The 25,342-nt window shown below is 39.1% G+C and overlaps 1 protein-coding gene across 1 annotated transcript in view; it reads left to right on the top strand.

Annotated features, from left to right (window-relative positions):
• LOC126452593 (GATOR complex protein Iml1) overlaps positions 1-25,342 on the top strand; it is a 572,541-nt gene that overhangs the window by 427,109 nt on the left and 120,090 nt on the right. The window contains exons 25-37 of the mRNA XM_050091115.1: positions 3,943-3,966; positions 4,272-4,329; positions 9,077-9,179; positions 9,504-9,528; positions 9,621-9,674; positions 15,518-15,654; positions 18,264-18,433; positions 20,507-20,603; positions 22,396-22,585; positions 23,697-24,006; positions 24,175-24,313; positions 24,783-24,913; positions 25,171-25,310. Coding sequence (XP_049947072.1) covers positions 3,943-3,966; positions 4,272-4,329; positions 9,077-9,179; positions 9,504-9,528; positions 9,621-9,674; positions 15,518-15,654; positions 18,264-18,433; positions 20,507-20,603; positions 22,396-22,585; positions 23,697-24,006; positions 24,175-24,313; positions 24,783-24,913; positions 25,171-25,310 — 1,578 coding nt within the window. The remainder of the gene's footprint in view (positions 1-3,942; positions 3,967-4,271; positions 4,330-9,076; positions 9,180-9,503; positions 9,529-9,620; positions 9,675-15,517; positions 15,655-18,263; positions 18,434-20,506; positions 20,604-22,395; positions 22,586-23,696; positions 24,007-24,174; positions 24,314-24,782; positions 24,914-25,170; positions 25,311-25,342) is intronic.

Here is a 25,342-nt window from a genome sequence, read left to right on the forward strand (position 1 = left end):
AGTTGGAAAACACTCCCATGATGAGGAATTCCTAAACTCATAAACAGAAGGTTCTAATGGTTGCTAAGATCTTATTTGGAAAGAAACAGTGAAGTGGAGTGTAAATGAGCCCATATATCACACTTATTATTCCCAAGTGGCAGTATGGAAAGAGTGGGTTTTTTGTACAATATTCATATGTTGGAACACTGTTGGAAACAACATCGTGTGTTTTCCATCTCTTTCTTATGTTTGCATACCATAAGTAAAAGAAATACAATAAGAATAGTATAAAATGATGAATTTTTATTTAATTCATAGAATGTCTGGAATGTAATGGAAACTGCAATAAAGATACAGTCAAAATGCATTGCCCCAAGTTACAATATGTAAGTAGTCCTAATACCTTAAGGAAAGGTGTTGTGTCTTGTATTATTTAATCAGGGCCTGGTTTTTTAGTCTCACCAAAGTTAACAATAATACAAGTGTAAGAATTGCCCGCAAGATAACATTATCTAATCATCGGTGAAGCTACATTTGATCGCCTCCAAGAGCAGCTGGAGTTCAGGCAGTAGTAAGTACATATAACAGCAAAACTCACAGCACCTGAAGAAGTCAGCTGGGTCGGTCATCAAAATAATGGTGCTTAAAATGGGAACACCTACTCTACAGAACACTCAGACGTATGTTATTAAACTATGACCTTTGTTGATCAAATGTATAACCACTCAATTATTTTTTATTGTTATTAGGTCACAGCTGCATAATTACTGTTGTCTCCAATGACTCAATACAGTGGTGCAGTTGGTAAAACACTGGACACACACTCAAAGGGATATTTATTATTTGTTTGGAATATTTAGATTTTACATTAATTTCTCTAAATAATAGGAGGTTGTGTCATGGTGCCTTAAACAGAATCAAAAATCATTTTCTTCTGCATCCTTGGTCAATCTGAGTCTTTCAACAAAAGCCAGGCATTTCTCCAGGTGCAATGACGATCAATGATGAACTTCATTCTTGGATGTGACAGAATGTGCAGTTCAGAGCTTTTCTCATGTTTTAAATGCTGCAAAGTTATTGTGCTTGATGGTAACCCTATAACTCTGTGAAAATTTCAACAAAGCACCTTAAAGTACCTGTGTGTCATCTTCAGGTAATGTTGTTAACTGTTACTGGGTGACCAGGAATAATTTGTCAACTTACAGGTCTTTCTTATACTATGATTGTGAAATGGTACTTCACCCCTGTGTGTGATAGCAGTGAGGAAGCATGCTTCTAAGAAATAGTCCACATCAGCATAGAGACTGGCAGGCATCTTCAACATAACGAAACATGGCATCAAGATGCAAATGAATTAATGGAATGTTTGTAAAAAAATTAATGTAACCTATTCACAAAATTTCCATTTCACTGTCTACAACATGTTTTGCAGTCACATGAAGGAAAGGGTTTGCTATGGGGTATTTCTTGTGAGCATTCTGAATGATCTTTAATTAATCACAAGTAATTCCAAAGCTCTATCAGAGAAAAATGTATCTCATATATTCATTGGGGGAGGGGTGAGGCACACTCTCTTGTCGAAGATTGACTAGTACTACCTCGCCTAATGACACTGTTGTGTTTGTGTGTTCAGGCATTGTGCCACTCACTAAACCATACTTGTTGTAGCATAGACTGCAAAGTCACTGGGTGTACTAGCATTGGGACACTGAGCACATCCTTTACTCATTACTACATCTTATTGTTTCGCCATCCTTTCAGTCAGTGCTTGTTAACATCTTCAGTGACAATGAGTATTATCACTTGTTCAGTAAATAAAGATAGACTGCAGCTCTTTGTGGTAACATCTTCTTTTTCAGTTATTGTCAATTTGTGTATTTGTTCCCATATAAAAATCTTCTGCGTTGTACACCATGTCATATTGTAAAATGGTGACCCACTGTTTTAGCCACTATGAATACACTATCTGATAGAAGTATCTAGATACCTCTACGTAATGTGGAATTGACCACTAGATGTAACAAAAAGCAGACGCACCACTATAAAAGGGGGGCGAGGTGTATTGCATTGTCGGTAGAGAAACGGTAACAGCAGAATGGGCCTGTCAGAAGAGCTCTTTGACATTGAACACAGACTGCTCATTAGATGTCACCTGAGTGTCCATCAGGGAGATTTTAACTACTGTAAAGGTTCCCAAACTGTCTGACTTGTCATGTAATCATGAAGTGGAAAAGTGAAAGAACATCCACAGCTTAACCAAGAACCAGGAAGATCTCATGTATTGATTGATAGGGACCATTGAGCATCTGTGGAAGAGTGCTTGTAAAAAACCACATGAAATGAGTAGAAGGAACCACTTGTGAGCTCCAGAATGTTAACAGCAGTCCAGCCAGCACAGTGAATGGACATATAGGGTTAAAAAAAATTAGGTACCAATGTTCAAACAGCTCCTCATAAGCTACACATTAGATTACTCAATTAGATGTCACCTGAGTGTCCATCAGGGAGATTTCAACTACTGTAAAGCTTCCCAAACTGTCTGACTTGTCGTGTAATCATGAAGTGGAAAAGTGAAAGAACAAACACAGCTCAACCAAGACCAGGAAGATCTCATGTGTTGAGTGATAGGGACCATTGAGCATTGTGGAAGATGCTTGTAAAAAACCACATGAAATGAGTAGAAGGAACCACTTGTGAACTCCAGAATGTTAACAGCAGTCCAGCCAGCACAGTGAATGGACATATGGGGTTAAAAAAAATGAGGTACAATGTTCGAACAGCTCCTCATAAGCTACACATTTCTATAGCCAACACTAAGTGATACTTAAGGTGGTGCAAAGAACAGCATTGTGTACTGCATACAGTGGAGCAATCAATTCAAAGATGATGGATGATTGTATCAGCGTAAACTACACCATGTCATAAAGTAGCTTATGCAGGGCAATGGTTTGTGGACAATAACATACCTGAAATGGACCAGTTGAACCAAAGTCCCTAACCGAACCTGATAGAACAGCTTTTGGATAAGTTAGAACATTGACTTTCACTCTAGGGACCCCAGCATCCAAAAATCACTACCATCTCCGATTTCGGCTCTTGAAGAAGAATGGGCTGCCATTCCTCCACAGGTATTCAAACACCTCATCGAAAGTGTCCCCCAGCAGAGTTCTAGCTTTCATAAAAATGAAGGATGGACACACCCTTTTTTACTGTTTACTAATGGACATCTGGATGTTTTGGATCAGACAATGTACTCTGATAAAGAAAACTTGGGGTAATACCCAAAATATTGGTCATTGTTTTATGATTTGGTGCTGTCTACTACACAGAATTTTTTAATGGAAATTGTTATAAGATTACTCTTTGTGGGATATCCAAAACTTTTGTTAAAATTTTTTGTGATGAATAAATCCACTCCATTTGTATTTGTGTATAAGATTTCATCCAAATAAAGGATTAGTCAAGTACAACTGTGGCGGATTTATTCATCATAAAAAATGTTACAAGATTCTTTACTCAAGGTTAACAATGGAATTTTGATTGAGACAGGGAAACAGCAGCAGACTATACTTTATTTTCAACAGTGGTTTGAGTTTATGTGAACATTGGTATCCTCAACTAGCAACCTTGTACATAAAAAGATTGGTAATGTACCTGCTAGAACTTGATCAAAATATGTGTTTTATGCAAGTGAATATTTAATTACCATAAGGATCCCCCCCCCCACCTCTCCCCCCTTCTCCCCCACCCTCCCCCCCACACATCTCTCTCTCCTCTCTCTCTCTCTCTCTCTCTCTCTCTCTCTCTCTCTCTCTCTCTGTGTGTGTGTGTGTGTGTGTGTGTGTGTGTGTGTGTGTGTGTGTGTGTGTGTGTTTGTTTTCTATTTGGTAGTTTTTGAGTATTATTATGATAAGTTTAAGTAGTAGAATACAGTGTGTTTATAGAAAATCACAATTACAGATGGTGACTATGTGAGACCTATAGGTGATAAGAACAGTTAACATCTCCAACAAGTGAGCCTTCTTCCTCAACAACACCCAATTTCCTGTTAGATGAACTTGATAAATGTTGTCATTATCATGGGGAGAACAACAACGCATGGTCAGGTAATAAACCCAATATGTGAGTAAATCGTGCCTGTGCCCTTGCAGAATTGATTTTTGTTATTTAACTCATTCAAAATGTTGAACAAACTTGGTGTACAGTAAAAATTCATTTATACGTTTTTCACTTAATATGTTTTTCTCACTTATAAGTTGTTTTTTTTTGTCCCGGTGAAATATCCACAGTGTGCACAAGTTATCATGCAGTGTTTCACAGTGGGGTGGGTTGCCGAGAATTGGATTGGTAAGGCCAATATTAGACTATAATAAGATTTGATAGTGTCATAAGGAACTTTGTTAAAGTTAGGCATTGGTCAAATTTTCTTTGATCAAATGTAGCGCCTCACCTTAGTTTTGATCAAAGGAAGCGTTCGTCTTATGTTTACTGCATGGAGAAATCAACCGCTTGGAGCACTAGCATCGTTGCAGCTGTCTGACACTCAATGTTTATCAATATGACTCCCAAATTTACATGGTGTGTTGCATATATAATGAAATTGATATAAATATTCAAGGCAGATGAAGCACTGTGTAGCTTACGACATCCCCAATACGGTTCATTTCTTTTCCTTGGCCATAAAGGGTCTTGTTTTTGTTTTGATTTGTATCTCTTTGTTTTTACTGGTAATCTCTTAGATTCACTCTTTGTAGATGTTCTGTGCACATTCAATTTTTTATACAATTTTGGTCCAGACTTTGCTTCCTGGTCTTTGGTTCAACATAGAGTTATATACTCTATTTCAAAGGTATTAAACTAGGCCCCCATCCAGCATAAAGTAATACTTTGGGACTCCCTTTAAGTTCAGAGCAATGTTAAACATGTACTCATTTGTGGTTCCTACTACATATCATCTGAATGTCTAGATTCAAGGATTGAAAATTCCTGTTTTAGATATTTAGCAAGTACCTGTTTGAATTGTAAAGCTGTGTTAAAGGTAATTGTTCATCATAAATACTGCTTTCTTGTTGCAAAATGTATAGATTACTCTTTTTTTTTTAAGAGTCATAAACCTATCAAGTAAATATTAATTTACAAAAAGAAGTTAAATTACAGCTATTTAACATGGTTTAAGAAACTGCAGCTTCTTTCAAAGCAATGGCTGTCTTGGTATATTACTAGGTTACATTTATCAAACAATGGAAAACCCAGGATGGAACGTAACAATAGTGGAGATGCTGAGTCGCAGATAGGCACAACAAAAAGACTGTCACAAATACAGCTTTTGGCCAGTAAGGCCTTTGTCAAAATTAGATGGCAAACACGTGCATACACCCTCATGCAAACGCATGTCACACACACACGACTGCAGTCTCAGACAACCGAAGCCACACTGCAAGCAGCAGCACCAAGGCATGATAGGAGAGGCGTCTGAGTGGGGGTAAGGAGGAGGCTGGGGCAGGGAGGGGCTGGGATGATAGGGAAAGTGTAACAGACAGTGACGTGCTGCTGGGGAGCATGCAGGGATGAGGTGGAAAGAGAGTGGGGCGGCTATGTGCAATAGGGAGGTTAGACGGAGGGCAGCAGAGATGTGTTCGGGACATGGGGGAGGGGCATAGCCGAAAAGGAGAGAAGTAAAATCACTGGGAGCGATGGAGGAATGAGGGCTGTGTAGTGCTGGAATGGGAGCAGAGAGGAGGGGCTGGATGGGAGAGGACAATGACTAACAAAGGTTCCCATAACTCTCCTGACATCAACCTTTGTTAGTCATTGTCCTCTCCCATCCAGCCCCTCCCCTCTGCTCCCATTCCAGCACTACACAGCCCTCATTCCTCCATTGCACCCAGTCTCTTTACTTCCCTCCTTTTTCCCTATCTCTCCCCCCCCCCCCCCCCCCCCTCCCGCCGACCTCTCTGCTGCCCTCCGTCTTACCTCCCAACTGCAAATAGCTGCCCTATCCTCTTTCCACCTCATTCCTGCGCACTTGCCAACAACACATCACTGTCTGCCACCCCCACCCTACTATCCCTCCCCACACCAACTTCCTGCTTACCCCTACCCAGTCACCACTTCCATCATGCACTAGTGCTGCTGCCTGCATTGTGGCCGCAATTCCCTGAGACTGCAGTCATGCATGTGTGAGTTGTGTTTGCGTGAGTGTGTGTGTGTGTGTGTGTGTGTGTGTGTGTGAGATCTAGTTTTGATGAAGGCCTTACTGGCCAAAAGCTATATTTGTGACAGTCTTTTTGTTGTGCTTATCTGTGACTTAGCTTGTCTGCTGTATGGTAGGCTGCATTTATCTAACATAAGCACAAATTGTATTAAGAAGTGTAGTCAGTTTATTGTTAATATAGTGTATAGATTAGGTTTCAAGGAATGTTTATCATTTGTTAATTTGTGCCTTGACCTGTTCCACATCTCTAAAGGTTCTCACTTGTGATGAAATCTATGGGACATGGTGATGGATGGATGATGGATGGATGAAGGGATGGATAAATGAATGGATGAACGATGAAAAAGAATGAGTCAAAGACAGCAAGTAGAAAAATAGCTTACCTGTTGCTTGGAGCTCCACAATTTTCACGATTTTGACTGTGAAAAGGGATGTTACAGTGTTAATCTTCAACACAAAATTTGTGCTTTTTAGAAACTTTCACCCACAGGATCCTTGCTCAGAGCTAATTGCTCCCTAATTTCATCATAAATTCATATAAAAAAGGTATATTTTTGATAGCGTCTAAAAGGCAGTGAAGTTCATATAACACTATCTACAAAAAGCTAGTGAAAACGGAAATTTGACAGCAGTGAGAGTTCTTGTGGAAGTTGAACCATATATCAAAAGACTAGGCTAATGGTAAATGGAGCCAGTGTATTTGTCAGAATGGACAAAAAAATCCATGAGATAGAAAATGAAACAGCATGTGAGATTGTTTAGACAAGACTCACTGTCAGGGGCAATCATAAAATTGTAAATGGTTCCTTCTGTTGACCATCAGACACACCTCTCAGTGTAACCAAAAAGTTGACAGAAACCTCAGTTTGTTAATGGTTTAGTTCCCCAATCGTACTGTAGTAATCCCATTTAATTACAGTTTTGTTAGGGATGTGTGTGACGAGACACATTACCGAATGCCTTCTCTGAAAATCTACCTTGAACATATGGTTCTGGACCCCACACCTGATAGAAATATAGTAGATCTTTTCTCGACAAATAGACACCTGACCTCTTGGAGGTGTCTACATCATAACTAGTATCGGTGACAATGAGGTCATTGTAGGAACAATGGTTATCAAAGCACAAAGGTAAAAAAAGATTTGTATGTTCAGTAAACTTGAGAAGAAGCAGTAGTGCCATATCTCAATGAGGAACTCGAAACTTTCGGCTCAGGACAGGAGCATGTAGAGGAACTGGGGCTCGAATTTAAAACGATAGTTTGTAGTGTAACTGTAACACTGGGGATACAAGAAATGTTGTTCCAAAAAGAAAATAAACTGAAAGTTTTGTAATGTTGATGGTAGCTGTAAATAAAGTTCTTGTAATTTGGTGGGTGTAACTCAGTATCTTTAGAATGATAATGAATGTCATTAATGTATCTTGCTCATGATGCTCTGGAGACTTCAATACAAATGCAGTTTCTTGGAAGTTTGTTAAGTGAAAAATCAGTTCAGTGAACCACATGGCTCTCAATATATGTGCAAAGACAGTTGTTGTTTCTGGGTTATTTATTATGTCACAGAGTCCTTGTCAAAATCTCTCATCATACTGCTTGCCCCAGCTCTCTCTCTTACTCTCTTTTTTTACTTTTTCGAAATAATCACTTTGTTTACATCATCAATAAGATTTTATTTTATGAGTTTTAATACTTACTAAGTAAATAGGTGTTGTTATTATTAGCAATTACATAGTAAGCTGTCAGTATGTTAATTAGAGTTATTACTGGTTTCAAACATTATCTGTTTCATTACTCGATTGATTGTAGCTGAATATAAGTAAATGAATTGATTGTACATATTCGTAGCAATGGTTAGACGTAATCTTGATGAGTACTTTGACATGATGTTATTGAAAATTAAATTTCGATGTTCATAAAGTGAAATTTTCTACAAGTCCTATTTATTGATATAACTGTTAATCAAGCAACCTGAATTAGCTTTATTTCATGTCATGTGAAAGATAAACTAAATCAGTTAATTAGTCCTTTGAATCATATGAAGAATGAGCTGTTATGTTTAAATAACTCCCCTCCCCAGAAATATATGTATATATAAGCAGACCAGTTCAGAATATCTTCTAATTTTAATTTGAGGCAGGCAAGCACGATTCATATCCCTATTTCTTTTCACTTTAAACAGAACGTACATTGATATTTTTACGAATCCCTCTATACAAGTCGTCAGTTTACAGTATTTCATCTCTCACAATCATCAGTCTCTTCTCGTTGCTAAAGGCAAATCCAGTCAGCTATTAATATTTACTCAATCTAGGTTCTTTTACATTAAAATACGTATTCTCTTTGTACACAGAGCATAACAGTATTGGTTTTCTTTTGTATTATGACAGAGGGTGTCAGGTAAAACATCATCTCTCTTTCTCCAATGTGTAAGAAGTCATCAGTAGAATGTTTTTCAACTTGACTGATCCCAGTATGTATAAGTAAACATGAATTAAACAGACATTCCCTCACTTTTTATTATCACATGAAAAGTTCAATATCATTTTCATGTACAGTGTAAGTAATACAGTTCAGTACGGTTCATACTAGATATGCCAGTACACATTTCAATATACAGGGTGTAAATTTTAAGTTGACAAACCAGAATAACTTGAAAAATAAGCTTCACTTGAAAAAAATCTGTAGAATCCAAAGCTGATTATTTTCAAGGGGGACATCTGCTGGTGCTAAAATTAGCCCGCCAGGCCAGCCCCCTGGGGGTGGACGGGAGGCAACTTTAAAATTTCAAATGGGAACCCCCATTTTTTATTGTGGAATCAGATTATACATAAAAAAACTACATAGATTTTGTCTTAAACATTTGTTTTGATTCTTGGTAGTTGGCACTGTAATTCAAGAAAATCCATGTTCTCATTTTTGCAAGGAAAATGGTCAATTTCATACCAAGGCATGTGTCAATACTACCATGTTATGCATCTACTTGTAAAATTATCTCACCACAGCAGTGGCACATAATGTGCCCTCCACCACACACTGCTGGGTGGCGTGCGGAGTATAAATGTAGATGTAGACATAATCAGTACCTCTTCTCCACAAAATTATACATAATCAATAATACTGTTCATAAAATCAAATACATATGTACATGTTTCTGGCAAAAAGTGTGTCATTCCATCAAAGTTACTAGTAAATGCAGAATAAGTAATCATAAGAATAATATCAAAATGTCTGTATCAGTGTTTGTTTCCCATTCTCTTGTGGTTAAATAATTAATGATAAATTATGATATTCTCTTTCACATTTCAGAATGTGTTTCTCAGAGTATTTCAGAGTAACTCAACTTCTTCCTCAATATCTTTTCTGTGTATTAATAGTGTATGTCACAATTCATAATCCCAAAAACAAAATGTTAAGTATTTTCAGTTCTCATCATCCATGACCTTACAAATGCTGAATGCAGTAGCAGTCTGAACAAACGTAGCATCCCTTCTTTTTCATATGAGTGAAATGTCATGGTGTAGTGTAATAAACAATATCCATAATCATCAGTATATTATTGCACTCAACATAGTTAAGTAAATTTTCCACTTGTAAAAAACTGTGTGCTGAAGGTATGCATGTAGAATCCATGTCATAGCTTTTGAACTTTAAGTAGATACAGAAGACTCGACTCATGGTTACTGGCTCAATACTGAGTATCATGGTAAGAGATGTTGAAGTTTCAAATGGATGAATACAGTTATTCCATAAATTAAGAACTTTCAGGAGACAAAAGATATAAATATATGTGTCTATGACATAGTGTAGGCAAAATAATCTCATCATAGCATGGCAGAATTGTTCTCTAGTACAAATGTTATAAACTCAGTATACAGTATGTTTGTAATGAAAAACCAAGTACATCTTCATAACCAGATCTCCATCCAAACACCAAAGTATACCAATCAAACAGAGACATGTATATATGTAGGTGTTTAAGTTATAAGAATAGTCTAAAAAAATAAGTGACATCAGAAATACATTACTGTAAAAGCAAATGCCACATGGATGGAGTGTTTACATTTGTCACATGCATAATGCAAGACTGAGTATGCATCCTCCTGAGGGACTCTACTATTTCCCCACTTTTTATCAGCTATAGATTCCTTTCCACCACTTTGCTTTTACAAATGGGTTTGCCATAAGGCTTGTACTGACTATGACTTATTCCCATTCTGCAGTGCCATTTAAACTGCTTTTCTTTTACAGATGGGAAAACCATAAGGGTTAAAGAAAAATGGATCATGAGATTTCAGCTTAATTGTACATTATAATTCTTCATTCTACCTGATGTCAGATCAGTTTGGATTCCGTAGAAATGTTGGAACACGTGAGGCAATACTGACCCTACGACTTATCTTAGAAGAAAAATTAAGGAAAGGCAAACCTACGTTTCTAGCATTTGTAGACTTAGAGATGGCTTTTGACAATGTTGATTGGAATACTCTCTTTCAAATTCTGAAGGTGGCAGGGGTAAAATACAGGGAGCGAAAGGCTATTTACAATTTGTACAGAAAGCAGATGGCAGTTATAAAGAGTCGAGGGGTAGCAGTGGTTGGGAAGGGAGTGAGACAGGGTTGTAGCCTATCCCCGATGTTATTCAATCTGTATATTGAGCAAGCAATAAAGGAAACAAAAGAAAAGTTCGGAGGAGGAATTAAAATCCATGGAGAAGAAATAAAAACTTTGAGGTTCGCCGATGACATTGTAATTCTGTCAGAGACAGCAAAGGACTTGGAAGAGCAGTTGAACGGAATGGACAGTGTCTTGAAACGAGGGTATAAGATGAACATCAACAAAAGCAAAACTAGGATAATGGAAGGTAGTCTAATTAAGTCGGGTGATGCTGAGGGAATTAGATTAGGAAATGAGACACTTAAAGTAGTAAAGGAGTTTTGCTATTTGGGGAGCAAAATAACTGATGATGGTTGAAGTAGAGAGGATATAAAATGTAGACTGGCAATGGCAAGGAAAGCATTTCTAAAGAAGAAAAATTTGTTAACATCGAGTGTAGATTTAACTGTCAGGAAGTCGTTTGTGAAAGTATTTGTATGGAGTGTAGCCATGTATGGAAGTGAAATGTGGATGATAAATAGTTTAGACAGGAAGAGAACAGTAGCTTTCGAAATGTGGTGCTACAGAAGAATGCTGAAGATTAGATGGGTTGATCACATAACTAATGAGGGGGTATAGAATAGAATTGCAGAGAAGAGGAGTTTGTGGGACAACTTGTCAAGAAGAAGGGTCCGGTTGGTAGGACATGTTCTGAGGCATCAAGGGATCACTAATTTAGTATTAGAGGGCAGCGTGGAGGGTAAAAATCCTAGAGGGAGACCAAGAGATGAATACACTAAGCAGGTTCAGAAGGATGTAGGCTGCAGTAGGTACTGGGAGATGAAGAAGCTTGTACAGGATAGAGTAGCATGGAGACCTTCATCAAACCAGTCTCAGGACTGAAGACCACAACAACAACAACAACAACAACAACCTGATGTCTTGTCAAAAATATCCACGTATTCCCACAAAAAATTTTCTAGTTCTTCCTTATGCTCTACTCAAAACTTCAGCTTCCCCTATCAGTTTGCTACATGTTCATTGTAAGAATCATTATTTATTTCCCCATCACAAAATACTTCATCTTCCTCATAGTATCCTTTGTCATCAAATTCTTCACCCCCCCCCCTCCCCCCTGATCTAATTGCTATTATTTATCATCACAATATCTGTCTCTCCAGAAATTCTCCTCTTAGGATCAGTAAATGTTAATTTCATCTCACTCCAGTTATAGCTAACTTTATCCTTGACAATCCACCTCATTCCCAGTATTAGACTTTCATTTACATTTTCAATACCTAAACATTCGTGCATGTAAGATCATCATCATCATCATCATCATCATTTAAGACTGATTATGCCTTTCAGCGTTCAGTCTGGAGCATAGCCCCCCTTATACAGTTCCTCCATGATCCCCTATTCAGTGCTAACATTGGTGCCTCTTCTGATGTTAAACCTATTACTTCAAAATCATTCTTAACCGAATCTAGGTACCTTCTCCTCGGTCTGCCCCGACTCCTCCTACCCTCTACTGCTGAATCCACGAGTCTCTTGGGTAACATTGCTTCTCCCATGCGTGTAACATGACCCCACCATCTAAGCCTGTTCGCCCTGACTGCTACATCTATACAGTTGATTCCCAGTTTTTCTTTGATTTCCTCATTGTGGACACCCTCCTGCCATTGTTCCCATCTACTAGTACCTGCAATCATCCTAGCTACTTTCATATCCGTAACCTCAACCTTGTTGATAAGGTAACCTGAATCCACCCAGCTTTCGCTCCCATACAACAAAGTTGGTCGAAAGATTGAACGGTGCACAGATAACTTAGTCTTTGTACTGACTTCCTTCTTGCAGAAGAGAGTAGATTGTAGCTGGGTGCTCACTGCATTAGCTTTGCTACACCTCGCTTCCAGTTCTTTCACTATGTTGCCATCCTGTGAGAATATGCATCCTAAGTACTTGAAACCGTCCACCTGTTCTAACTTTGTTCCTCCTATTTGGCACTCAATCCGTTTATATTTCTTTCCCACTGACATTACTTTCGTTTTGGAGATGATAATCTTCATACCATAGTCCTTACATTTCTGATCTAGCTCTGAAATATTACTTTGCAAACTTTCAATCGAATCTGCCATCACAACTAAGTCATCCGCATATGCAAGACTGCTTATTTTGTGTTCACATATCTTAATCTCACCCAGCCAGTCTATTGTTTTCAACATATGATCCATAAATAATATGAACAACAGTGGAGACAGGTTGCAGCCTTGTCTTACCCCTGAAACTACTCTGAACCATGAACTCAATTTACCGTCAACTCTTAACTGCTGCCTGACTATCTATGTAAAGACCTTTAATTGCTTGCAAAAGTTTGCCTCCTATTCCATAATCTTGTAGAACAGACAATAACTTCCTCCTAGGAACCCGGTCGTATGCCTTTTCTAGATCTATAAAGCATAGATACAATTCCCTGTTCCACTCATAACACTTCTCCATTATTTGCCGTAAGCTAAAGATCTGGTCCTGACAACCTCTAAGAGGCCTAAACCCACACTGATTTTCATCCAATTGGTCCTCAACTAATACTCGCACTTTCCTTTCAACAATACCTGAGAAGATTTTACCCACAATGCTGATTAAAGAGATACCTCTGTAGTTGTTACAATCTTTCCTGTTTCCATGTTTAAAGATTGGTGTGATTACTGCTTTTGTCCAGTCTGATGGAACCTGTCCTGACTCCCAGGCCATTTCAATTATCCTGTGTAGCCATTTAAGACCTGACATTCCACTGTATTTGATGAGTTCTGACTTAATTTCATCCACCCCAGCCGCTATATTGCACTGCAATCTATTGACCATTTTTTCCACTTCCTCAAATGTGATCCTATTTCCATCATCATTCCTATCCCATTCTACCTCGAAATCTGAAACATTACTGATCGCAATTTCACCTACATTGAGCAACACTTCAAAATATTCCCTCCATCTGCCCAAGGCATCCACAGGATTCACCAGCAGTTTTCCTGACCTGTCCAAAATACTTGTCATTTCCTTCTTACCTCCCTTTCGAAGACTGCTAATTATACTCCAGAATGGTTTTCCAGCAGCTTGACCCATAGTCTCCAACCTGTTTCCAAAGTCTTTCCACGATTTCTTCTTGGATGCTGCAATTATCTGTTTGGCTTTGTTTCTTTCTTCGACATAACTTTCTCTGTCTACCTGGGTTCTGGTTTGTAGCCATTTTTGATACGCCTTCTTTTTCCTTTTACAGGCTGCCTTGACTGTATCATTCCACCAAGCTGTTTGCTTCATCCTACTTTTACACACTACTGTTCCAAGACATTCTTTAGCCACTTCTAGTACTGTGTCCCTGTACCTTGTCCATTCCTTTTCCATTGACTTTAATTGACTACATTCAACTAACTGGTACCTTTCTGAGATCGCTGTTATGTACTTGTGCCTGATTTCCTTATCCTGAAGTTTCTCCACTCTTATCCTCCTACGAATGGACCTGACCTCCTGCACTTTCGGCCTCACAATCCCAATTTCACTACAGATTAAATAATGATCAGTGTCATCAAAGAATCCCCTGAATACACGTGTGTCCCTCACAGCCTTCCTGAATTCCTGATCTGTTATTATATAGTCAATGACAGATCTGGTTCCCCTGCCTTCCCAAGTATACCGGTGAATGTTCTTATGTTTAAAAAAGGAGTTTGTGATTACTAAGCCCATACTGGCACAGAAATCCAAGAGTTGTTTCCCATTCCTGTTGGCCTCCATATCCTCTCCAAATTTACCCATAACCTTTTCGTACCCTTCTGTTCGATTTCCAATCCTGGCGTTAAAATCACCCATGAGCAGAACACTGGCCTTGTCCTTTACTCTAACAACTACATCACTGAGTGCCTCATAAAAACTATCCATATTATCTTGATCTGTCCCTTCACAATGTGAATATACTGACACAATCCTAATTTTCTTGCTGGACACTGTCAAATCTATCCACATCAGTCGTTCGTTTACATACCTTATTGCAACTATGCTGGGTTCCATTTCTTTCCTGATGTAAAGCCCTACACCCCATTGTGCTATTCCTGCTTTGACTCCTGACAGGTAGACCTTGTATTCTCCCACTTCCTCTTCTTTCTCACCCCTTACCCGAATGTCACTAACAGCTAAAACGTCCAGCCCCATCTTACTTGCAGCCTCTGCCAGCTCTACCTTCTTCCCAGAGTAGCCCCCATTGATATTAATAGCTCCCCATCTCATTACCATTTGTTTGCCAAGTCGTATCTTTGGAGTCCCTGGTTTGTCAGTTAGAGGTGGGACTCCGTCACCTCCAAAGGTCCGAGGCATTTTGCTCTGATTGTTGCCAGCATCATATTTAAAGTACCAGGGAAGCAGGTTGCTAGCCGTACTTGCCCCGAGTCCCATTGGGTTTTACCCCTAACGGCTGAGGGACTAACCGGTGGATTTGGTAGTCTTTGCCGTATGAGCACAAAGGTGACCACGACTCAGAATATGTCCGAGATGCCCAGCCTTATTCCAAAGTAACTGGTATCCCGACTGTCGGGACCACTTACTTGGCCACTCATACATTGCCCGTGGTTCATGAACTAGGACATGACTACAGGAACCCACACCATGAACCACGCATGTAAGCATGTAAGATACATCATTTATTTTAAAGAGCAATAAAACCTGTCTTATACTTTTTCCAGTGGCACCTTTAACCTTAGCTCTAGTTACTGGAAACTCAGCAAAATTCTCCACAGCTTTTACTCTGTCTCTAAGCATTTTTGATATTCCACAAATAGGTCTTCCAGTGTTTACCAGACAATTACATCTCCAGTTATCAGTTTGAATGCAAATATATGAACTCCCTTGTATAACAATATTTTCATCATCACATAACAATCCATCTCTGACAACCATACCTTTTTTTCCCCCCACAGATTCTCCAATCCCTACAGGTTGTAAGCATTCCAAAACTACATTGCAATTTACTGGCTCTTCGTTAGGTACAGAATTTATTGCCCCCCCCCCCCCCCCCCAAATTCAGATGAATGTCCTGACAAATTCCCTTCAATAAATCACATATTTCACTACCATTACCAACATTATCAAAATAACCACAAGTAGCTTTAAAAATGTCATTAATAATCAACTCAGTTTGCTTATTCACATGTTTGTGGACACTAATTCACTGATATTGACTGGTATAAGCCGTTCATCATGTATTTCCCTATTCTTCACTAATTCATCATCAAGATCTGCAGTTTCACTCTTTATCGGTACCTTTCATCAGTGTTTCCTGTTTAATCTCAATGTGAATCATTCCATCTAATTCTTCACAAACTGTAGTATCATCATCACTTTCATCATCAAAAACATCATTAATGACAACAACACGTAATGGCAGCGAAAACTCTGCCTATGTTTTGAGTAATCGAAAAACTGCATTGCCACACGAACACAGGCAAAGAAGTAAGCCCATTTACTTCGCCAACAAAACAGGAAAACGTACCACAACTTCAAAACTATGACATGTTGTATATTGTGTAGCATAACAGCTACCAAAACAAGAGGACAATAATATAATGTAAGTTAAAAATAAAAATAGAACCCACTGATGATAGCACAAAAGTGCAGAAACATGTATGGGTGAAACAAAAGAAAAAAAGGTGTCTTGCATAAGGCGGAACTTCTCATCCCATCATTAATAGCTTTATGTTTGCCTCAAATGCCATGGCTGTATACCGTATTTATGGGAGCGAATGTTTGACATGGAAAGGATGGAAACTATCAGAATGTAGGTACTCTTTCTTGTTAGTAGGTGACCCTCAGTGAAAGTTAGCTCTACATCAAGGAAAGTGGCATGGGAATCGGAATAAGACATGTGAAATGTAATTGGGGAGATTCCATAAATTTTAATATGTTAACCTCACCCTAAGTCCACACGGCAAAAACGTCATCAGTATATGTAAACCAAACCAGGGGCTGAAGGCTAATGGGTCCAGGAAAGTCCCCTCCAAGTGACCTTTGGCTAGAAAGGAGCCATACTGGTTCCCATGGTCTTGCACCTGCCATCAAGATCCCCTGCCTATGATACAAACTGACGTAGAGTGCCTCTTAAAAACTTCAGGCCCCTCACTAGGAATAACACCTCAATCCATTGCTCCATATCAGCTGTTACATAAACACTGTTGTGTTTTTAAGTTGGTATGCCTACCACCAGGTTATCCGTTAGGATGAATGATCATAGACAGTGGGTGTATACTGGCAACACACAATATCCCATTGCGGAGCATCCTCTGCAATATGTCAGCCATGACCTAGGTCCCTGTTTTGCCACATGTGCCATCTGGATTCTCCTCTGTGACACCAATTTCTCTTACTATGCAGGTGGGAACTGGCATTACAGTATGCCCTCGGTTCTTGCCATCCACCCGGCCCTAATTTATGTGAATATCTTTGATCTCAGCATTTCTTCGCTCTCGTTTAGTTTTCTGACCTTTCTATTTCCCTCCACCTCCCCCAACCCCCACCCACCTCACATGTCAACTATAAATAGTGCACTTAGCTGTCTGCTCTTATTAACTTTTGCACAATGTTTTGGCGATAATCTCTGTATTGCTAATTATCCTATCCTCTACCCTCAAGTTCTCAAATCTTGTCTGGAGCAGTCGCCAACCATCAGTCTTTTTATCTCATCCCATCAGATAAATCTCCCCTGACTTTTGGTTCTTAGTGACTTTACTGTAACTCTCCCCATTTTGTAATGTTCGCCAGTCCTTTTTCTTTATCCATCTTCATTCCCCTTCAACCATTCTTCCAGAAGTAGAAACCACTGGCTCTGAATGTGTGCACATTTCCTGAACTTTTATGTGTGTTTCTCCTGCTGCCAATGTCTGGTAAATAGATTATTATAAGTTGGTATGCCTACCACCAGGTAAAGTCATTTATATACCTCCATCTGCATCAACAGCAAACAGTTGCATGGAGGAGGGTACCCTGAGCCATTACAAGTCATTTCCTTTCCTCGTTCACTCGCATAGAGAGTGAGGGAAAAATGACTGTCGATATGCCTTTATATGAGCACTAATTTCTCATGTCTTATCTTCATGGTCCTGATAATCATTCTTTGGTCAGCTTCAGTGCCGGTTCTCTAAAATTTCTCAAGAATCTTCTTTGAAAGGAACGCCACCTTCCCTCCAGGGATTCACATTTGAGTTACCAAAGCAAGTTGTCTACTTCCTTAACTGTGTTTTATTGCACATCAGATCGAAGTATGTTTCCCCTGCCCCACTCTTTCCCTCTGCTGGCAGTCTTTCTATTAGCTTAGACATGATTCACCAAAGTCTTTGAGCAGTCGTATTATACAGCCTCAATGACCGTAGGTTTGATCACTCCAGAAGAATCACTACTGTGCAGAATACAGGTCATTATCTTCCTTCTGGTCTTTAGGTAAGGGTGGTTCAGGTTAGGCTTCAGATAGCCACATTAGAACCTATCTGTGAGCTGCATGTTACTTTCGACAAAATACGGTTGTTAATTGATCATTTTGATGAGTTTGATGACCTGTTCTATCAGCTGAACTTCCTACTGAACTTCCTAGTAGTTCTGTCACACATAGGGTAGTGTGGGTGCATATGTTCACTCTCATCAAAAACCAAAGATATTAAGCATGTTTTATGTAATTGATGAAAGATAAGCAGAGTGTATGGGCGTAAATAAAGTTATACAGAAACATGCTGGTTTCCATAATTTTGCAAGTAATGATCTGCAAATGGCGTGTGAAGAAAAGCAGAAAACAGATGAGATTCCAGTAGAGTGGAAAGTCACTTAACACACCTTCTGTACAAGAAAGGAGACAAAAAATATGTCAGTAACTACAAAGGAATGTCTTTCCTACCAGTTATGTCTAAATTATTTTTAAAAACTTCAAGTGAATAGAACTACCAAAAATCTCGAACAACAACTGAACAAATACCAAGTGACTTTAGAACAGATATTCATTTTGAAATCCATAATCCATCACACACTACTGAACTTTAAAGACATAGTTGTAAATTTTGTGGATTTCAAGAAGTTATTTGACTCTTTTGATAAGAAAACACTAGAGATAGGAGTCCAAGAACTTTGTGGTAAAACTAAATTTTCATGTCTAATTCATGGCATGCTTACAGATGGTCCTGAAAGTAAAATCCATATTTGTATCTTTTTTAAAAATAAATACTTGTGTAAGATATGTTAGTGAATTACCTCCAGCCCTCTGGTTATTAGAAAAAAATGGTATAAATTTGTATGGAAAAAATAAAAGAATATCAAATATGACCAATAAAAGTAGGACTAAAGAAACAGTATATTGAATTAAACTGTCTGACATTTGCAGATGATTTTGCTTCACTGTCTGAAAATCTAGCAGATGTGGAACGACATCATTGTCTTTGACAGTAGAGTAGATTTTAGAACCTCTGCACAGAAAACCAAATTTATCATTAATACAAAAAAATGCAAAAATTTTTAATGGACAGTCATTAGCCATAGAGAAGGTGAAACAGTTAAAGTATCTGGGAAGATAATTCAGGGAAATTGGTTGAAAATGAGAAGATACAAAAAATGGAAAGGGCATATGGAATAACAAAAAATATCTACAGTAAAAAGTACCTGTCAGTAACGTAAAAATAATAAAATAATATATTACAACATGATAGTGAAACCAGAATGCCTTTATGTAAACCAAAGCCTAACACAGAATCATAAGCTAGATGAACTAGAAATATTAAATAAGAATAAGAAGGAATGAAGCAATGATGAAGTATATCAAAATGGAGAAAAGTAACTGAAACAACAAAGAAAAGAAGACTGGTGTGATTTAGACATTTGTTAGGATAAATTAATAGACCAAATCAATACTACATGGAAGGCAAAAGAATAAGAATATTGGAAAGAAAGAAAAGAGGAAATGATAAGGAATGCAAATTGTCAGATTGGTCCCTAGTTTGTCATATTGGAACGGTGGGTGGGGTAGGAGAACTCCTATATCGGAGGGAGGTCAGTTACCATAGTGAAACTGTGCTGTAGTGCCATGTTATGCTGTGCTGCTATGTGATCATATACCAGCATAACATGAACATCAGACTATGTATTTTATAATTTTGATACAAGGTCATTGAGAAGAGATTGTGCATTTAGGAATCATCCTGAGAATGTGGCAGTTGATATGGGAACATAAAATAGCTATTCTTATAGTTTTTGTAATGTTAACACTGGTATGCTGTATGCTTGTTGCCTGAAATGATGATCAACTTCAGAAATTATTTGCAGTGGTATATCAGTTCCAAAAATATACAACACTTAAATCTCTGTCAGTATTCTATGCTGCAGATATTTCCATAATTTTCCAATGACTGCACTTTTTGCATTTTACACTGCTCCAAGAAAACTGGTTAATCTGACAAAATAAACTCTTTGTCCAACATAAACATCTTCGTTTTCCACAAATAAAATATTTTTTCACCTTTTTGCATTATTGTAAAGTTTGAATTGCTGTGCAGTGCTTCGTGATCCGTGTTAAGTCATATGACTTATAACCTTTTTGGATGAGATAAAAATTGCAATTCACCAGTGCAACATGTTTAGCACAAGCCATTTACAATATCATTTTCTTTTGTTTAATAATTACAATATTTAAATAATGATGACAGGGAATTAGAACAAAATTATTATATCTTTTTTGCAGTTGACTGTTGTCAACTAAATGTGATGGAGCAACTGGAGTGCTTACAGTTTTCTCCACGTGAAGTATACAAAACTGTGTTGCTCTGATCTTCACTCATTCAACTTGAAACAAAAGCAAAATAGACCATTTGCAAGTACTTGCAGACCCCTATGAAAGGAAGGAACTGTCTGATAACATGATAGAAGAAGAAATTGGAGTTGATACTGGAGTTAGTTTAACAGAGCTGTGGAAGATTTGCAGTCGAATAAGGTGGAAGGCATAAATTATAGATAATATTGCTCTAGACATCATGGGGCTGGGGAGTGGCAACCAAACGATTATTCAATTTGGAAAATATCATCCACACAGTCTTGAAGTTAGCTAGTGTAGATAAGTGCAAAACATATCGTATAATCAGCTTAACAGCTCATGTATCAAAGTTGCTAACATGGATAATAATACAGAAGACTGGAAAAAAGAGGCTTTCTTAGATGACAACCAGTTTGGGACCAGAGAGACAGCTTGACACTACACTTGGTGATGGAAGTAGGACTTAAGGAAAGTCAGGACACATTCATAGGATTGTTGAATTAAAAAAAGGGTTCGACAAGAGATTATGGTGCAAAATGTTCAGAAAGGCTCAGGAAAGTAGTCATAAGCTATAGGCAGGAAAAGACAAGTAATTTTCTACAATATCTTCAAAAATCAACATGGAATATTAAGAATTGAATACCAAGAAAGAAGTACTTGATTTAAAAAGAGTGTAGGACAGGAATGCAGTTTTTGCCCCTACTGTGCAATCTGTACATCAGAGAAACAATTATGGCAATAAGAGAAAGGTTCATAAGTGGGACTAAAATTCAAGGTGAAATGATATCAATGATAAGATTCACTGATGACATTGCTCTCCTCACTAAAAGTGAGAAGACTTACAGGTCCTGTTGAATGGAATGAAAAGTCTGAGTGCAGAATATGGGTTGAAGGTAAACTGAAGAAAGATGAAAGTGATGAGGAATAGCAGACTTGAGATAAGCACAAACTTCATATCAAAATTGGTAACCACATAGTAGATAAATGGAGGGAATTCTGCTACCTTGGAAGCAAAATAACACAATATGGACCAAGTAAAGAGGACTAGAAAGCAGAAAACCAAAGACAAAGATTGCATTCCTGGCCGGGGAAGTCTGCTACTGTCAAACGTTGACCTGAGGACAAAATTTCTGAGAAAGTTATTTGCAGCACAACATCGTGAGGTAGTGAATAATGGACTTCGGGGAAACTGGAAAAGAAGAGGATAAAAGCTTTTGAGAAGAATGTTGATAATTAGGTAGACTGATAAGAAAAGAAATGAGGAGATTCTGTGCAGATTCGGCAAAGAAAGGAACGTATGGGAACACCAATAAGAAAAAGATACAGCATGATAGGACGTGTTAAGACATCACAGAATAACTTCCATGGTACTAGATGGAACTTTAGAGAGTAAAAAATGCATAGATTATATCCAACAAATAATTGAATATGTTTGATGAAAATGCAGGTGAGAGGGAGAGCCTGAGATGGGAGAGGAAGTTGTATAGGGCCACATCAAACCAGTCAGAGTATTGAGACTGATGGAAAAAATAAAGAAAAGCTGGCTTATAATTGGTTGAAATTCACTAAATATGTTTTACATCATTTAGTATCCCCACCAGCTGTCATTGAGACAGATGTGGGGGAGTTGGTGAGGTTACTGCAGAGGAATAATATAGACCTCTGTCACAGAGGGTGCAGATGAATCATGACATGGGGAAGAGCCTCTGAACTACCTGTTTATCTGCCAGCAGCAATAGATCTTGCCAACAGCTGTAATGCTGGTTTCGGTGTCTGTGTGCGTAGCCTTTGCCTCACACTGTGTCTCCATGTGTTCAGTTGTCAGTTGCTCATGGTTACATGCTGTATTTACCTACTTGCTTGATCTCTACATGGAGTTCAGAGTTGCTGCTTTCCTCTACATTGACATGTACACAGAACTCATTGCCTCCTCCAGTGCTCAGCTCCCAGCATGTTGTCAAGTCCCCGTCAGCTTGTATGTCATTCTTTAAACATGTGATGCTGTTATTTTTTTTAATAGTGTTCAATTGTGGCCATGGTGGCCCACCATCTTTACTATGCTGGAAGGAGCAGTTGGGCCTTCAAGAGCAGCAACGAAAGCTGCAGTAGGAGCCGGTGCAGAAACTGGTCAAACAGAATGCAGAAGTGCTCCATACTTGTGCCATACTGATAGCGGGCTAGGTGCCTGCCAAGAAGCTTTCTCTCCCTGCCCCTGCTGATGTTCACCTCCATCAGACTTGATGAGTACATGTAAACTGAAGTGTTGTAATCCCCACTTACAACTTTTTTCGGATTCTTGATGGGACTGCTTGCACATGGATGCCATATGTAGGGTGCACTGCAAAGTGGGCCATTTGGCAACACTTTGTGACAGTGAGTGAGTCACAGGGTGGCAATCGGAGACCCCATCATTTTCCCTGGAATCGAGAGTGGTCTCTGACATCCAATGAGCATCACCCCAACATATTATACTGACAGTAGTAGTGGATGGGAGACCAACTGATTATCAGTTAGCCAAGGGAGTGATGGCCTCATTAACTTAGATATTAACTGGCTCTTGGGCTGTCCTGGGTTGCAATGGGCACTATGTCATGTTATCTTACAGTTAACAGCTTGTTCCTCTGAGGGCACAATTTTCTGTTTCTGTGTGTTATTAGAATGTGGAACAGAAACTTATATTTAGGGGTTAATTCATGATTGTAGAATAATAGTTTTGGGTAAGACATCTTTTCTGTTTTTGGTTTCTGGATTTTGGATGAAGTACATTTAGTGTCTCAGATTTGATTGTATGACAGGTTGTTTGAGAATATCTAGGGGCAGCAGAAAATTTTCAGGTACACATCTTCCTTAAACCATGTGCAAAGCCTAAATTTTGGCCCACCAGCCCTATTCCCTTCATCATGTGTGACAATGTCAAGGCTGAGTTGCAGCATTGGCAGGACCTTAACATTGTTCATCCTATGTCGTCGAGTCAGTGGGTCACCCCATTGGTGGTGGTTCAGAAGCTAGATGGTACCGTGCATCTTTGCAGAAATTTTAAACAGATGGTCAATGCACAATGCATTGCAGACTTGTACCCATTTCAGTACCTAGAGGAGGAGCTGCTGGCAAAGTGGGGGGAAGGGGAGGGGAACAGTATTTTGGATGCTTTTTCTTGGAATTTCTTAGTGCTCAACTCCTTCATTGGGCTTTATCAGCTGAATCGCCTGCCTTTTGTAATGTCATTTGTGCCTGTGATTTATTAAAGATATTTGGAGATTCAGGATCCACCTTGTTACATAAATTACCTCAATCACATCTGGGTCACAGGCTCCAAATGAGAGGAGCATTTACGGAATCTGCAGGGGAATTTCCAATGTCTTCTAGAGAACTGCCTTCATTACCAATTAAAAAAACGTATTTTTCCCTGAAGGTGCATTTTTAGGTCATATGCTCAATAGAGATGACCTCATCCATACAGACAAGCACGTCAAATCTATTGTGAACTTGCCACTATCCAAGAACATGAAGGATCTCTAGTCATTTTTGTGCAGGATTTTGTATTTTGGTAAGTTCATTCCCCAGGCCACATGCATCTGCCATCCTTTTAACTGTCTTCGTCAAAAGGGTGTCAAATTTGTCTGCTCTGCAGATTGTCATAGGGCTTTCCAATCCCTCAAGCAGTGTTTGTGTTCTGCTCCCTGTTTGGCTTCCTTTACACCAGGTGAACCTTCACCCCTACCTGTAAGCCTTCCCCGTGTGACATTGGTGTGGTCCCATCACATCAGAAACAGATGGCCCTGAGCAGTCTATCACTTATGCATCATAAATACTTTCCACAGCACAGTGTAATGATTCACAGGAGGAAAAGGAGGCACTGACTGCTGTTTTCAGAATTTCCCCATAGGGGGTGAAGTTTATACTCATCACTGACCACAAGTGGTTGATCTCCTTATTCAGCTGTCATTCCAAGCTGATGTATAGGACTGCCCACCGATTGCAGAGGTGGGTGCTCCTCCATGGTAATTATTGTTATGACATTTGATACTGGTCCATTGCCCAGCATATAAATGCGGATGCACTGTTGTGATTGCCAGCAGGGCTGGATGCAAGTTCTACCCACAAGAGTCTCTTGTTTTCATCTTTAATAAGGCCTTGCAGCAGACTTCCTTTAATGGCTTGGGAAGTTGCAGCCATCATGGCCACCAACTCCTCTTCCGGAAAACTTTTTCAGCCGTCCTGATGGGGTGACCAGAGCATGTTCTTTTGTTAGTGGATTTGGCATGGCGTACATGATTGTGATTGCCTCAGCATTGCTCAGGAGGTCCTAATGCAGGCTATGGAGGAGCAGAGCTGTAGAGTGGTCATACCTCCACCATTTTGTCCTTGCATACTCCAGCTGCTGCATGCGTCGCACTGGGGTATGTTCCTATGAAGGCTTTGGCATATTACCACTGGTCGGCAATCAGTCGTGATACTGAACATCTTGTATGGACGTGAGTGAGGCTGCACCGCAGTGTCAGTTTTCCCCTTGGCCAGCCCCAGAGCGCCTTTGGGGCAAAGTGAACATCAACTTTACAGGCATGGTTTTAAGACGCAGTATGATAATCAGTGCATTGTCAAAGTTCTTGTATGTTGCCATCTGTCAACAACGACCGTTCATGCTTTGTCAATGAATTTTGGTATCAGAGGCTTCTTCCAGACACTCATAACTGATAACAGTTGGTAATTTGTATCACAGTAGTTTGAAGAC

Source organism: Schistocerca serialis, chromosome 1, assembly GCF_023864345.2.
Source record: "Schistocerca serialis cubense isolate TAMUIC-IGC-003099 chromosome 1, iqSchSeri2.2, whole genome shotgun sequence".
In the NCBI taxonomy this organism is placed as follows: domain Eukaryota; kingdom Metazoa; phylum Arthropoda; class Insecta; order Orthoptera; family Acrididae; genus Schistocerca; species Schistocerca serialis.